At 40.7% G+C, this 15,683-nt stretch overlaps 1 protein-coding gene across 3 annotated transcripts in view; it reads left to right on the top strand.

Moving 5' to 3' along the window:
- Window positions 1-8,105: 8,105 nt before the first annotated feature.
- Window positions 8,106-15,683, top strand: part of ENTREP2 (endosomal transmembrane epsin interactor 2) — an 86,808-nt gene continuing 79,230 nt past the window's right edge. The window contains exon 1 of one of the 3 annotated variants that reach the window (XM_065847122.2): window positions 8,106-8,432. In XM_065847122.2, the coding sequence (XP_065703194.1) occupies window positions 8,193-8,432 (240 nt within the window). In that variant the 5' untranslated portion in view covers window positions 8,106-8,192. The remainder of the gene's footprint in view (window positions 8,433-15,683) is intronic. The other 2 variants (XM_065847120.2, XM_065847121.2) reach the window with 2 other exon arrangements.

Below are 15,683 nucleotides of genomic sequence, written 5' to 3'. Positions count from 1 at the left end.
GATTCTTAGTACGTAAGTCCAACAATTTTACAAAGGCTTTTTCAAATACTAATGGTACCTGAATCATAAAAATATAAAAATTAATTCTGCAGAGGTTATAATCTCTCCCTAGAGACTGTTTTTTAGAAAGCGTAGATTAAGACACTCTCAATGTTGTTTTTTGTAGTAAATATACCTATGTCTGCCAAATTAAAAAGTCCGTATAATGCCTAAGAATCCCACATATCTGAGAAGCATGGAATTTATTCAGATAGGATATTTTATATGGGTGATGCATTTTAGAAGAAAGTTTCTGTTCAGACATACGTGTTTTAAACAAATAATATTCTGTTGTACCTCAGAAAAAAACCACTTTTCTTTCCAGCTGTTAAGTTGATGTCAGAAAGAAAGAGTTTCCTTGCAGTGCCTGGAGAGAGATGAACAGTAATGAAATTTGACTAGTTTGACTTAAAAAGTAAACCTTGATCACAAGTGAAAAAATAAGGCAAATTGGAGTAGGAAGCATAAGAATAAAAAAATCTGACTTCATTAAAGTTCAAAAGAGATTTAAAGGGTCTGATTAATAACTGTGAAATTTAGTTCTTCTCTAAACTTCTCATTCCTTACATAGTTGTCTACTTATTTGGCCGTTTATCATCCTCAGCAGCAGGTTCAGCGATACCATTGTGCAAAGGGAGATGTGATGTTTCTGGTTGACTTCCCTCAGAGCATTGGTTGGGTTTTTTTAACCTTTCTCTATATAGGGCAACTAAAAACTTACTATTAAGTGTGGATCTTAGACACTTTTATGGTGGGTGGAGTGGAGTTGTCCGACTGAATTATGAGAAAGCAATTGTTACTTTTTCTGAAGTGAATCAGATCAATGCAATATTCTGAACAGAAGCAATTAACTAGTGTAACAAAAAAAAATTAATTCTTCTCAAAGTGGAGACAGTTTAAACTTAGTTCTAGAAAGAATGGCTGAAGAACTGTACCCTTATTCCAGAAACTTTTTCTTCTAACCTGTATTGAAACTGTGTGACTGAAAGTGGGAGAAGTATCAGTTTGGGTTCTCATCAGGCAGAGATTCCATCCTTGGATGAAGAATATAGTGCTACAAAGAAAGCTCAAGAAAAGTGGTTTTGTATCTCCAAGGTAGGAAACAATTCTCTCAGCACTAAAGAGAGGTTTCAGTCAAATTTTATAATATTTTATAATCCCTATTGAGACAAGTCAATTCACACCATCTAAAGCAAGAAAGCCTTTTTTTCATATTCTCAGAAATACATGAGGCACTGTGAACATCAGTGGTGTGTCAAATCTTGTCCAATATTTGGCCTTTCACCAGCACTTATTTTTTTATCTAAGTGTTTCTGCGAAGTATGTTTGTTATATAGGCAGCATTGTGTTGCAAATCAGTCTTTCTCAAAGTTCTCCCAAGTATGCTCAGAACATGCAATAGAGATTCTTACAGAGTAAAAGGTATTAAAGAAAAAAGAACAACTAAACCAAAATGCTGCATTAAACTAAAAGCATTTTGTAGTTCTGTGGGTAGTGTAAAAATGTACTCTAAGTAGGTAGATGAGTCTGGGCTAATAAGCACTTAGAATGAGAATTTCCAGCCTCTGCATCAGATGTGTTTTGTATCACCCATTGAACTTGTTGTTAGCCACCCGTGTCCTCTCCAGGAAGGTTAGCACACATGATTAAAAACACAAGCTGTAGCTATCTTCCAGCTGTCCTCATTTTATTTAAATATCTGACAACCTTACCACTAGCACAGATTACTTGGAACAAAGGCATCTAAACACAGAAGGTTGCACAGTGTACATGACAGATAAGGCATCTGCATAAAACATCCCTTGCTCTGCAGTTCAGTGCTCCTCTGCATCTTAATGCCCAAAGCTCTCCAGGACACTTTGGGATCATATAGTCTTCCCTGCCTTGATGGAGCTAGGATTTAGTCTTACCATTGCCTTCCCCCCCCCCCGCCCCCCCCTCTACTCTTAAACTATGGCATACACAAAACCTGAAGCCAAAATTTTGCTTTTAAAATTATGAGAAGGTACTGTTTTCTTTGAGTTCTCTCTCATATTTAAGTTCAGATAGACAAATTCATCTGGTTTTAAACTATGAGAGACCACCTAAGAGTTGCATGGGGTAAACTGAACTGGTGTAAAATGATCATTTAATGTTAGTGCATCTTTTGGGGCAGAATGTGTTTATTTTTAAAACACCAGGCTAATGATTTCCAGTTCATATAATTGTATTTCAGTTTCATCAAGGCTTAAGGCTGTTGACTTTAACGAACATGAAAACAGTGTGGTTATTGCTACGGCAGAGCTGTTGATGTTGTAGGCAATCAGAAGTAGAAATATTAAATAATGTAAAAATAAATACAGCAGGCATGACCAAATGTAAGTTCATAAAATATGCAAATGGGATCCAAGTACTGTTTGTCTCAGTTTCCAGACTACTAGCTCTAACGCATTACTCCCTGGAGCAAAAAAGTTCCTCATATTGCTGGCTTGTAAAGACCTGATAGCTTGGAATAATAAAGATTATTTTATGACTGAAGCTTTTTCATGTATTTGATCTGAAATACATCCTGTATTTCATCAGTGGTTACAATATATTTGTGCCATAGGAGGGCATGATGCTTAAATAAACTGATGGTAGCAAGACAAGTCTTCAGCTTTCAAAATGGACTTGACCAAAAAAAAGGCAAAGTTTATAATACCCTAATAAAACTTTCAGTATGCTCTGCAAGTATAGATTTCCAGGCAATTATGTCATTTTCCTCACTTTACTTGGTGTGTTGTTGCTCTGAAAACCTAATATAGAGCACTTGTTTAGAGTTATTTAGGGAAGGCTACAGGTATTGAGGAAGATTAGAGAAATGCAGAGGATCATAGTGGCTATATGAGCAAAAAGGAAAGGTGAATATGTACTAGATTGGAGAAGGAGGAATTAATTAAAATAAAAAATATACCAGTATCTGCAGGTTTCTGCTCACAATCTAGTCCTGCTCTGTCTGCAGCCAAGGGGATGAAGTGGTAGGGATTTGAGTATCATCAGAAGGTTGATTCTACTCTAAATTATTTAGTCTCCAAAGGAGGATGAGTTTAAGACAGACCCATTTCTTGGAGACTGATTTAATAAATTGCAGTAGCAACTTCATATGAAATAGATGTCCTGTATGGATTCTCATTTCATCTAAGACCCAAAGTTATTTTAATAATCCTTAACTTCAGCCCACCTGAGTTTCTATGTTGAATAGTCTGATTACTTCAACTATCTAAACAAGAAAAAGCTGTTTCCATCTAGTGTGGGCTTTAACTAAATTGGTGTGAGCAGCTCAGTTGCCTTTAACTTACTTAGATTACCTACCCTGTGCCTCTGAATAGAACTGGAATGTCTCAGCCCTCAAACATGAATTTCTGGTTCTCCAAGACAGACCCTTTTGCTCACTGTTTAGAACTTCACTTATCTACAGATGACAACTAGAAAAACTGTGTGCTTTTCTAATAATAAACTGTGTTCTAGAAAATGTATATATCCAGTTAAATAAGTTTTTTTTCATTCAAATTTTTGTCCCATACTTTTTGGTTAATTTGGCAATTAAGCATCACAGTTATGCTGTTTTGGTTTTTGCCAGCTCTTGTTATGAAATAGCTTGTGATAGAATCAGTAAAACTAGGACTTGTATCAACAGAAAGGCCTATGTAAAAGGAAAAATCAATAAAGACTTGGAAAGTTTTGTGAATATCTTGATTATTTTTTAATTTGGTAGCAATTGGGTATCTGTTAGTTTTTTCCTTTGTCTTTTCAGTAATGAAAAGACAGTAAGAGGAATAGGTAGATTCCCCAGAAACAGGTTAATTTCTAGTTCCATGTCCTTTACCAGAAAATCTACAATCTCAGCAAGATATATAGCCTGAACACCTTGATCCTTTTTTATATTGGTGGGCACTTGCATGTATTGTCTCACTGTCTTTGATGTGTTTTAGTATCTCCTAGCAGGTTTTGTTTTCTTCTTTTTGAATTATACAGCTGGTAAAGCAGGATTCTTCCTGCAAGATCCTGATTACAATTGAATGTTGTATATAGATAAAGCAGTTGTTATTATCTGCTGTCTTGCCCTCCTTTCTCTCCTGGCACAGCACAACTTTTTGGAAGATAAACTTAAGGAGGACTGATTGCCAAGTGTGAGGAGATGCACACTGTTTTAATTTCCTGAAATACCAGCTTCTGTTGCATTTGAAATTGCATGCCTTTATATGCTTAAAAGTTGCCTTGTGAAAATATGTTGCTCTTCAGTTCTATCAAAGATACAGACTTTTTATTTAGGTGTTTGTATCCATTAACTAATGTTATTATTTGTGTGAAAATTGGGTATGTTGGGTACAGTTCCCGGTAATCTGAGATAAAGTAAGTGGGAGTGCCTTACCAGTTATTTTCAGAACAGGTCAAAGTTTAGCCATGGAAAAGGATAATTAATTTTTAAGATACATGTCAAGAAAAAAATGGTATACTTCTTTTGAATCCATGCCAGCTGTTGTCTTGAGAGTTGATTCCCTCTGAGGAATGAACAGAGCAGACATGGGAAGTAAAATTACTACTGCTGGTGTTGTAAGGACCTAACATCTGAATGGCTGAGGGATTGCTCGCTAAATATCAGAATAATAAAAATATCTTAAGATGTCAAGATGTATTATGCAGGTTGGATGTGGAAGGAGGTGGTATTTTATGTTTTGTGAGGTTTTCTCATATTGTGTGTATGTGTAGATATATATAAAAGTATATCTTTTTTTTGTCAGATACCACCTCATTTGACTAATTTCCACTTCTTTAGGATGTACACTGTGTGGGACAACCCAGATCACTTGTGCTTAAGTCCTTAGAGCTATATGTACATAGACAAAAGAGCTGCTTAAAATAATTACATCTTGTAAAGTATGCAAATTTGAGACATGCTGTTTATAACTGACAGTGGCAGGACCAGGGGATGTATTTTCAGTATCTATATGCTGTAGGTCACCTTAACAGTTTCCTTATGTACGTTAATTGGTAAGCAAGGCTTACCGTAACTATGAATGTACTCTTTCTTGCTCATTTTCCATTTCTGTTATACTTCAAAATATAATTTACTTAATTTCAAATAATAATTGCAGAGATAAAGATACATTAAATTAACTGAAATTGCAAAAGTGAGGCAGAATAAATAGAAGTTTCAATCCACCAATATAGTTCCTAGTATGAAGCTGCTTTCTGAAGTGGTTGGGAGCCAGTAAAGACTGACAGTAATGAGACAATTACACTGATGTGGGTTCATTATCCTGCTGGCTTCTGAGTTTTGATGTTTTTTAACAGGCTAATAATAAGGTCTGATAGGTAGTGCCCTTCTGGCTGCCTTCAGGAAATGATCAACTTTTTTGTGAGATTAAAAGTTACCATGTTACAGTGCTCAAATATTAAAAAAGGCTACTAGAAAGCTTTTGTTACTACAGTTCTGGAAGAAATTTCAGTACTGCATACCACTTTCAGTTACACTCAATGATATGACATTGAAAAATACCAATGAAAGTATTTTTAAAAAATCTCTTCGGCAAAATAAATTCATTTAAAGTTAGGGACGATACTATGTCCCAAATTGCTCTGAAATCTTTCTCAAACAAATCCAGTGACTGAGAACCTCCAGAGAATGGTAAGTGTATCCAGAGCAAAGTCAGATCTAGAGTAATAACCATCTACACTTGAGTGCTCAGCAATATTGGAGCGAACGAGATGTAATCTAAAGCCCTGCGGATTGCTACTGGAAGTCAAAATGGTTGTTTTCTGGTAGCCTTAGTTGGCCATATTGTAAGTAGTGCACACATTGATTACCTGAGCGCTTACCCACATGGGAAGTTCAGACAGTGGATGAGATGTGGTCTTGCAATCTCACATCCTCCTGTGGACTCCCATGAATGTGGATTTTTTTTTTTTTTTTTTTTTTAATCTGCAGGTTACAAAGTCCTTGGAAATTGAAGTAAATTGCTTTGTACTTAATGCAGACAATCATATCAGTACAGGGAGTTAGTGAGATGTAAATTCACACCCCAGTGTAATGTGTCCTAATTTCCCTAAGCCCTAGGGCCATTTTACTCCTCAAATGAGCGCACCCAGATAGAGGTTTAAATGCATTTATTTTTTATAAGGTTTCTAATTGTCCTGCTGTTGAATATTCTTAAGCACTTCTGGCTGGTCAGAGAATGAGCTGCTTAATCATGAAGACTGCACAGGTCCAGTTTGTTTCTGGGTTTTGTTTTTTTTGCTAGCCCCTTTCACGCTGTTTGGCAGAATAGCACAGACTCTTCCTTGACTTTGAAAGGTATCTGTAAAAGTAATGTTTTCAATGCTGGATAGTAAACACCTGTACTTGATAAAAACAGTGGAAGTTCGTTTTAGTGTGAACTGGTATGAATAAAAATTGTGTGAATCTAATACCATCCATCCCCACACCCCTTTCTCTGTTCCTCCTGGGCTTTCAGATGGGACATAGCACTCAGGAACATCATCTGGGGCTGAGCACTGGGCCAAGGAGGGGTGTGTGGTGGTGTTTTGTTTCTGACTCCCATTCTCTTCATGTTCAGTCTGAGAAACTAAGACACTAAGTTAACTCTTCTTTTGATTACTACTGGTATTTAGTACTGTTTGGGGTTAGAATAAAAACTTGTAGCAAAACAGCTCTCTCTTCAGTGTAGAGTTTTGTCAGGTGTTTTTGAACCTGATTAAAATACTACTTGTACATGTGCTGGAGTGGTATTTTAGCCACCTTGGGGTGACAGCTATCCTAATCTGTTTCGTGGCACAGATCACGGTTTAAGTTAAAAAAAGCAAGATTTTGTTTTCCTGTTACAGTAAAATATCTGAATATTGTATTAAAAAAGAGGGGGCCTAATCTTTTGATGCTTTTCTGTTAGGGTACACTTCCTCAGCACTTCCTTCCCAGGAACCAAACTATTTTGTGCAAAGAAGAGTTCTTGAAAGAAAAGACAAGGGACCTCATGAACAAAGATTTAAGTCTGTTTTACATGTGGTGGTTGAGATTTTTTCTTTTGTATGAATATCGTGGCATTGCAGGCATGTAGACTGCACATACCAATTCCTGTATATATCCAAATATGGTGCTACAGACACATTAACCCAGGAATGGGGTTACTACCTAAACTATACTGCTATATCATGAGGTGATGTTCTTGGTTTTGGGTTCTGTTGGTGTGTTTTCAGCGACAGGCCTAGGTGTTTGCAGGCAATAGGATATCATTGTGATTTCTCTTCTGCTGGAAACCAGCTTTTAAATGTGCTGCAGGTGTTGTAGGTAGCCTTGCCGTGCTGGACAGCGTTGTCACGAGCAGCAGCAGGGCAGGGACGTTTTCATGAACAGAAGCTCCTTCTGGTGGGTTTTATATTTCTGGCAGTAAGGACGCTGCAAGCTGAGGCTCGGTTGTAGTTTGCTGGGGGCCGGGGGAGCCAAACAAGGTTTAAATGTCCCTGAGCCTGGTACCTTTTTCCAGGCACTAAGACCCTGCTTGCAGGGCGCGGGGGCCCCGGCTGCCAGGTGCCGCTGCAGCACAAAGGCCGGGGGAGGGATTTGTCCCCCGGGCTCGGCGGCAGATGGACGCTGCGGCTGCTGCCGCCTCCCGCGGCTCGGCGCTGTGCCGCGCAGCCCGGCCCGGCCCCGCCGCGGGGTCTCGCCTCGCACACGCCGCTCCCCGCGCAGGGCCGCCGGCGGCCGCCGCTGATTCTCCTGCCGATCCTCCTGCCGCTGCCTCCGCCCGCCATTGGCCGTAAACAACCCTTCCCCCTTCCCCTCCCTGCCGCTCCCCGTCCCCTCCTTCCTCCGCGGGAGAGACGGGAGCCGCGGCGGACTGGCGAGCGGGGCTGCGCTTCTCCCCGGGCGTGCGCCCAGCCAGCGGCGCCGAGGCCGCCCCCGCCGGCGGGCTCGCCGCAGCCCCCCCGCGTTTGCGGCGGCTGCCCCCGTCCCGCCCTGCTGGGCCGGGCTGTGCCCGCCGGCTGCCGCGCTTCGGCCAAGGGTGCGTGGGTCGCCCCGGCCGGCTGGGCAGCTTCTCCTCCATGCGCCGCGGCTGCCCGGCTGCCCCGCGGAGCGCGCCCTTCCCGCCGGGCGCGGGGGGCGGGCGGAGGCCGCGCCGTGAGGGGCCCGGCGGAGGATGCCGGTGGGCGGCGGGCCGGCGCGGCCCCCCGGCGGGGCGCGCTCCCTCAGCCCCACCGCGCTGTCCCGCAGCCTGTCCCGCTTGCGCGAGCACCGCGCCCGCTCGCGGGCCATGCTGGCGCTGGGGGTCACGCAGATGGTGCTCGGCTGCCTCATCGTGGCCGTCAGCTTCGCCGCCCTGGCGCTCACCACCTCGGCCCGCGTCCGCCACTCCTGCCCCTTCTGGGCCGGCTTCTCGGTGAGTCGGGGCGCGCGGGAAGGGGGGCGCGCGGAGCCGCAGCCTCGCGCCCCCGCAGCCGTTAGCCGGGCCCAACGGTCGCCGCGAGGCCGCCGGCGTCGCCTCAGGGCTGCGAGCCCGGGCTGCGGGCGGGACGCGGGCGGCGGCACCGGCCCTTTCGGGCCTCGTCCCTCGCCCGCCGGGCGGTCCCGAGGAGCGACGCTGGCAGGTGAGACTCCGGCCCCGCACCTCTGCGTGTGGCCGCGCGGCCGCCGGGCATGGGGGCGGGCAGGTGAGAAATACTCGTTCGGATGCGCTTGTTCACCGCGGTTCTGGTGCTTCCTCCGCCCGGCCGGTCGCTGAGCCCCGGCAGCAGCTCGGCGGCACTCGTTTGCTTCTGTTGGTGGAAGTGTTAGCCAGGGTGGTTTAGTGTTTTGTCAATAGTGTCGGTGAAGTCGTGCTTACAAGCCTTGGCGTTGCCTCAGAGATCGGTGTCCGTTTGACCGACTGCCGCTGTCCCTGGTGTCACCTCAGATTCGGACATTGGTAGAGAGTTCACCTTGAGTTACGGTCTTTTCTCAAGGTCTCGGCATGGGCACGTGCTCAGATGTAAATTCAGGTAGTAAAATGAGATGAGCACATCATCAGCAGGTTTTAAGATGTGCACCAGCATGGAAGACTGCTCTGCTGAGGAGAGCACAGGTGCACCGGGGGAACTGGAAGGGCCTGTGGCTTTGGGGCACCCAAAGCTCCTGCCACGAGAGGATGTTGCTCCAGTGGGACTGGGTATCCGAGGGAAAAGCTCCTTTGTTTTGAATGCAAAATCTGGGTCCTGACTCCTGTGTGAATTTCTTGTTGACTTTCCATTGTGTCCTGCTAGCACAAGTTTAAAAAAAAAAAGTTGACAGCTGGCCTCACTCAGTGCTGATTGTCAGTTTACATGTGTGTATGGATATAATGCACACATGGATGCGTTAGGGTAATGCTGGTTTATGAAGGTTTCTCATAAACACTCAAATGAGACCTGACAGTTATGAAGACCTAGATATCTCTTAAGGCACTAGTAACAGACTCTGCATTTTTGGTGAAGATTTTCTCCGTTTAATTTATGCGTTATTGATTTCAAGTATGTCTTTTCAGTTCTTTTAATGGACCAGGGATTTTTCAGCATTAAAAGTGCTTGTTGGAAACCAGAACTGTTAAATAAATGATTTGGGTTATTCAGTTTTGAATGTATGATGTGGCAGAAATAGTGTAATTTCAAAAATAACTGTTCAATATGCTCTTATTCAGCACATTTTTTGAGTCTCTCAGAGAGGAAGTGTAGTTTTGCATAAGTTAGTTAGATATTTTTGTTGATTTTACCAGGATTTTTTATAGTCTTGAAAAGAAACATGAGTTTATACTAGTAGCTTTGATATTGTAATAATCACATTCTTTTGAGTTTGAACCTCTGTAAGGTAGTATGCAACTATTCATTGTGATGGGATGTGAATTTTAAATTAGGAATCTGGCTGTTTACGTATTAATGTGCTAATAAAACAACACAGCTTAGGCAGATGTGGTTTCTTATCTTGACAGACCAAACAGGAATGTACACAAGTGATTGCGTATTCCAGTAAGCACAACTTTCCCAATATACCTTCTTTTTCCCCTGCTCCTGTAATCTTTGTGAAAAGAGACTTCTGGAGGTTATCAGTATGCTCTAAGATATGCTGTTTTTCGGAGCGTGGATGCCTTCTGCTCCTCTCTCTGTAATGCAACCCACCGAAAAGTGTGTCCTCCAGTTAAATTTCATGGCTGTTACTTGCTCATCATAGAGAAGGAAGCTGTGATTCCAGCCTGTGTTGTGAATTGGTAGAAGGCACGGAGAAAGTATTGCAAGACTGTTGACTAGAAAGCTTTATTCTCTATTATTAGAATGAGGCAGGTATATATTGTTTCTTGAATTAAGAGCTTATTTAAAAAAAAAACCCAACCAAACTGACAAAATCTACCTTATAAATGATCAGTCAGAGCATGAGAAGAACCATATATTCCTCATAATCTCTTTTATCTCTAAGTCTTAAGAAACAAGGGAAAAACAGAGCAGTTTTCAATATGGTGAGCCCTGAAGAACTTTCTGAGGTTTAGCTTCCTTACACAGCCTTTTCTAAAAGCCTTTTGAGGTATTTAGTGGGTTCAACAAAAATTTGGTATATTGTCACTCATAGCTGAAAAACATTTCTGTGGAAGAGTGTTTTCAGCTTGGATCTGGAAAGTACAATTGAAAAAAACAGAAGTGAGTTAAGTGACATCAGAGAAAATCAGTATAAATGTCCTCTCCTTTACTTGGTGCCGAAATCAGGTATAAATATTAACTCCCTTCAAACTGCTTCTTTTTCTTCCTTCCCCTTCCCTCCATGTTGGAAGTAAATAACTGAGTTATTTGATGGCCAAGTAGCAATTCTGAACCTGTTGTGGTTTTTGTTGTTGGTGGTGGGGTTTTTTTGGCAGACGAGGGGGTTGCAATATACTGTATTTTTTTACTTATTAGAAATGCACACCCTAAACCAGAGTAGGCTTGGCACTCTTGACCTTTTTTTTTTTTTTTTTTTTTTTTTACACCAACCACGCTGTCAATGTAAATGAAGGATGCAAAAAATAGCTAAGAGTCTTGTAAATGTTTTCGAAAATAATTTCCCAACTTTTTAGCATTCTAGCTGATTAAAAAAAAAATTGGCTGCATATTACAGTCCTCACAGAAAATTCTCTAATCAAATGCAAGGAAAAGTTCTGATTTCTTGCTTTCTTCTTGGAATCAAATCAAGTGACTGTACCAGTGAGAGCTTATTTAAAGAACAAGGCACTATAATTTTCATGAAACTATGAAGAATTCAGAACTTATTTAAGCTTTATCCTGTACTTTATACCAGTTTGCTTTATCTTGTCTTTTATTGGAATCACATTAAGAAGGTTTTTTTTATTATTTATTTAGACATTTTAAGGTAATTAATGAGAGTCAGCCTCACACTGAGCAAAAGGGAATTTGGGGGCTAGATGTGCAGGCACAGGCAGAAATCATTGGTAAGGTCTTAGAAACTGTGGTGCAATGCTAGGCAGTTTGTTCCCATTGCAGTCTTTCATGTAGGAGAATGGCAATTTCATCTTCACATTCTCTCAGTTGGGTAAAAATATTTGCTTTTCCGTATAGGGTATATGAAGATAAGTGTCTTTGATCCTTTTAAGAACATGAAGAACTGAATATTAGCCTCATTCTGATCATGGAAGAGTAGCTCTCAAAATTAGGCTGTTTTGTATATCACGGAAGCTTTTCCCAAAAGCAGTGACAAGGTCCTTTGTTTCTCCTCTAGGTCCATAGTTGCTTGAATATGAGAAAATATTTCTTCAGTCTTTCCCATCGTGAATCCAAAAGAAGACCGCAGTTTGTAATTTACAGGCTTTGTACATGCCCAGATTGATTGTAATGTTTCAGCTAAGTGCGCTTAACGTTTATGGTTACTATAACAGCGTTAGGACACTAGCAAACTGCAGGCCTGATAGAGCTCTGTTAGCATGACTACAAAGACAAGTCTTGCTCTCTGCAGTCAATTCCTGACATTATTTAGAAGTTGCCAATTAGGATTTTACCCCCCATTGCCGCTCCTTGATCTCAGCATTCAGAGGAAATGACCAGCCTCAGAGACTAGATTTATCTCTAATACAGAAAAGCATTAATGAAATTAAAAGTTAAATCATAAGATCATCCAGGTTTCTAAAATCATACTGTGACACTTGAAATCTTAGAAGAACATATAGCAAAGCGCAAGCTATCTCTTCTTTTATATATAGTTATTTGACAATGGTTGTATTTTTGTGTAGAAGTGTGTTACTGGAAGATCTTGCACTGCCTCTCCTTTTTATTAAGTGTCTTCTCAATTCTGCCTCTTTTCATCTGGAACCCATGTTCAAAACAGATAAAGTACTCTGGTTTAAAAGCAGCTTTCATGTAGTATATGTCTTCAAGGTTTGTGACATACGTGGTCTTTTGTGTTCTTTGTAAAGGGGAACGGATATATAGGGAGATTGTCAAGGTGAACTCAGACCCAATTTTCCTCTCATGGAAAATGTGAAATACATTAGATACTTGTCTGCATTATAAACTGAGAAAGCTGAGTGTAGAGGCTTTTCTGTATTCTTCAATGACATTGTACAAAATAGGTTTAAATCCCTCAGATGATGCATATAGGAGTTAACTTTCGAAAGTTTCTACTGGTCTGTGACCCCAGTTGTTCCTCATATGCAGCAGGCTGTTTTAGCACGCTCCTATGCAGAATCATTGTGGGAGTGAAGGGGAGATTACAACAAAGATGATTTGTTAGCTATAGTGTTTATCTCCTTACCCATTTCAGGTACAGATTTTTTTTCCTTCTTCCATTCCCCTTTTTCTTTCCCTTTCAGGGTTTTCTATTATTGCTGGGGATGGTCAGGTGAAATAAAGGAGGTACTAGGGTGATTGTATTTGTAGCTCAAAGAAATGAGCTTTAGTTTGCGTGAAAAATTTGCTGCCAAGAGAGTCTGTTACTGTGAAAGAAGAGGTAAGCTCTTTGGGAGATAATAAAATTACTGCTATTACCAAGTGATATGTATTTTATATACTGAACTTGTAAAATCTGCTAACTCGTGTCATTTCTTTGTCTCGGAGCTGGTCATTTCAAATCTAGGACTTAAATGGTAGCTTTGTTGTCCACCTTCTGTAGGTGTAAATTAAACTTTGCCATGGCTGTAGAGTAATTTTGATCAAAATGTCCATCACAGCTCCGAGCGTGCCCTATCCTTTTCTATGAGAGTATATAGTAAGGTTGGTTGTTTTGAGCACCCCTGGTACTTGAGTGCTTAACCTACAGCTTTCTTAGATGAAACTTATTTTTCCTTGAATTTGCTTAAATCATCAGAAATGTTCCTGAACATCTTTTGTAACCACAGTGAAGTTATTGGCTGTCTGGATAAGATGATCTGACCAGATCTCTTCTCTGTAAATGATTGTGCTAATGTTAGATTTCAAACCTGTGGACTCCATGATCATGATGATCAGTCTGTTGTGTACAATTTGTTATTCTTCAACGTGTTTTTCTGGCTAAGGCCGTGTCCTGTATCTGTAAATATTTATATTACTTTGGGCTTCTTTTGGAAGTAGTTGGTAATGCCAGTTTGGGAATTGAGTACGTAGATTTCTGCACAGAAATTTTTTCCTCTTCAGTAGACTTACCAGACCTCTCATGCAGATTATCAAAGAGAGTTGGATACAGGGAGCAAATGGAACAGATTTCCCTATGTGACTGTTGAAGATCTTATGCCATTCCTGAAAGACAATGCATCTCACACACTAGAACAGTTATCTCGATGTTCCTTGTTTCAGATTCATGAAATTTAGAAGACCAGGAAATTGATCGCCTCAGAAATCCTGCAAGTGATCTGTTAACCTGTCTTTTGCCTGTTCACAGTATCTTTTCCAATAAATGAGTGACTACTGGATCTGGCTAATGATGCATGGTAGGTTTTAGGCGGTGTGATAGTCACAAAATGGGAGCAGCTAGAGGAAAGCAATGCACTTACACAGTGTTGAACTGATCACTGTTAGCTCCTCATTTAAGAATTGCAATATGCAGTAACAGCTTTAGCTGCCTGTAGCAAAACCTCCGGTTACATATTCTTGTAAAATAATTGCGCTAATGCTGTTTCTTTGAGATTTGTCTATTACTGTCTACTGCTGTTGCTTTAGTTAGGCCGCCATCCCTGTTTTTTCTGACTCTCCTGCATGGTTTGGAGTAACTAACACCTTAACCATACTTTTCCTTTGTTTTGTGAGTTTGTTAGGGCTTTCAAATATGAGCAAGCTGGGGAAAAAAGTCAACTATCTGGAACTTAGTGTCTCAGGAAAGCCTGCTAGGCATGTATGTTGCTGGTACACAGTATTAGTGAAAAATCATCAATGTTACCTGCATGGGCTTGCCTCTTTCCTTCATAAAGGTCACAAAAGTTGCAATGTGTCTTATCTAGGTAACTGATCATTATTAATTTTCGTAGCATTAATGATTTGTACATCATTAAAATATTGTGTGACAGACAAAAAAATGGAATAAGGGTGTTATAACCTGTTACTAAATGTCAGTTAAAACCTAAGGTGTTGGTGTACAAGAGGAGATCATACGTGCATATAATCATAAGAAGTAAGAATCGTGGGGTGCATTCTCTGTACTTTCTGAAGCCCATGATAAGACAGGGCTTTGGAACGGTGGATTCATGGATGAAAATGTTTCCATATCCAGATGGAATGATAACAAATTTGACAGCTGGAAAGAGGAAGAACACTTGGGAAGAAGACAGTGTTCCTTTTTTATTATATTCTTTGAACTATACATAGTAAAATGGCTATTTGTAACTTCTTAAGGATTTTGGGCCAAGTGTAACCTTGAGATTTCTTGTCTACAGTGCACTGGAAAATAACAGACTCATGGAGGCCAGCATTATTTGTTTCATGAGGCAATTAAGCTTTTATTGCTTCTGAGTATATTCTGTTGTTTAAGCCTTATGTGATTGAGAAGCACTCGATCATGCAAATTGATTTAAAAACTTCTTGTGTTACAGGAAGGAATAGTTGAAGAAAGCAAAGATGCGCTATTATGATATGGGTGGGAGGGCAGGGAGGCAAGTGTCCAATCCGCTGAAGAAATAGCTTAAAAAAAAACCCTTATAATCAGTTACCTGTGTTCTGAAGTCTTAGTTTTTCTGTAAGCAGCTAGACTGCAGAATAACATTACATTTTGAGTAAGTCTCTTGTATCAGCATAAGGCTGATATAAGATTTTTGTTTGTTTCAAGTGTTTAGTAGATAGATGTGTGTATGTCTTAGTCTCTTTAGGAATGAAGTATTTTTCCTGAATTCTGGTTGTCCTTTCCATACCTTCTTTTTTATTGGAAATATGTAAGCATTTGCTGTATCGACTGTAAATACTGCCCTGAAACTTATAACAACGAGATGTGTGTTACAGTCTACTGAGAAACTAGGGAATAGATAAGTAGCTCAGTTGAAGTGGGCATTTCCAAGGTTGATTATCCAGTCATTAGCAGCTGCTGAACTTATTACACCTCCATTTTAGTTGTATGTTGCAACTTAGTGAAGGAATGAGTTGTGAATTATCGTTCTTAATTGGCTATTCTTTCACAATTCATTTTTGTGCTCACTCCTGTGCCTTCTGGAATCAAAGGGCAGAATCGATAATGGAACTCTGCA

Source organism: Patagioenas fasciata, chromosome 12, assembly GCF_037038585.1.
Source record: "Patagioenas fasciata isolate bPatFas1 chromosome 12, bPatFas1.hap1, whole genome shotgun sequence".
In the NCBI taxonomy this organism is placed as follows: domain Eukaryota; kingdom Metazoa; phylum Chordata; class Aves; order Columbiformes; family Columbidae; genus Patagioenas; species Patagioenas fasciata.
This window is presented reverse-complemented; position numbering and strand designations above follow the sequence as displayed.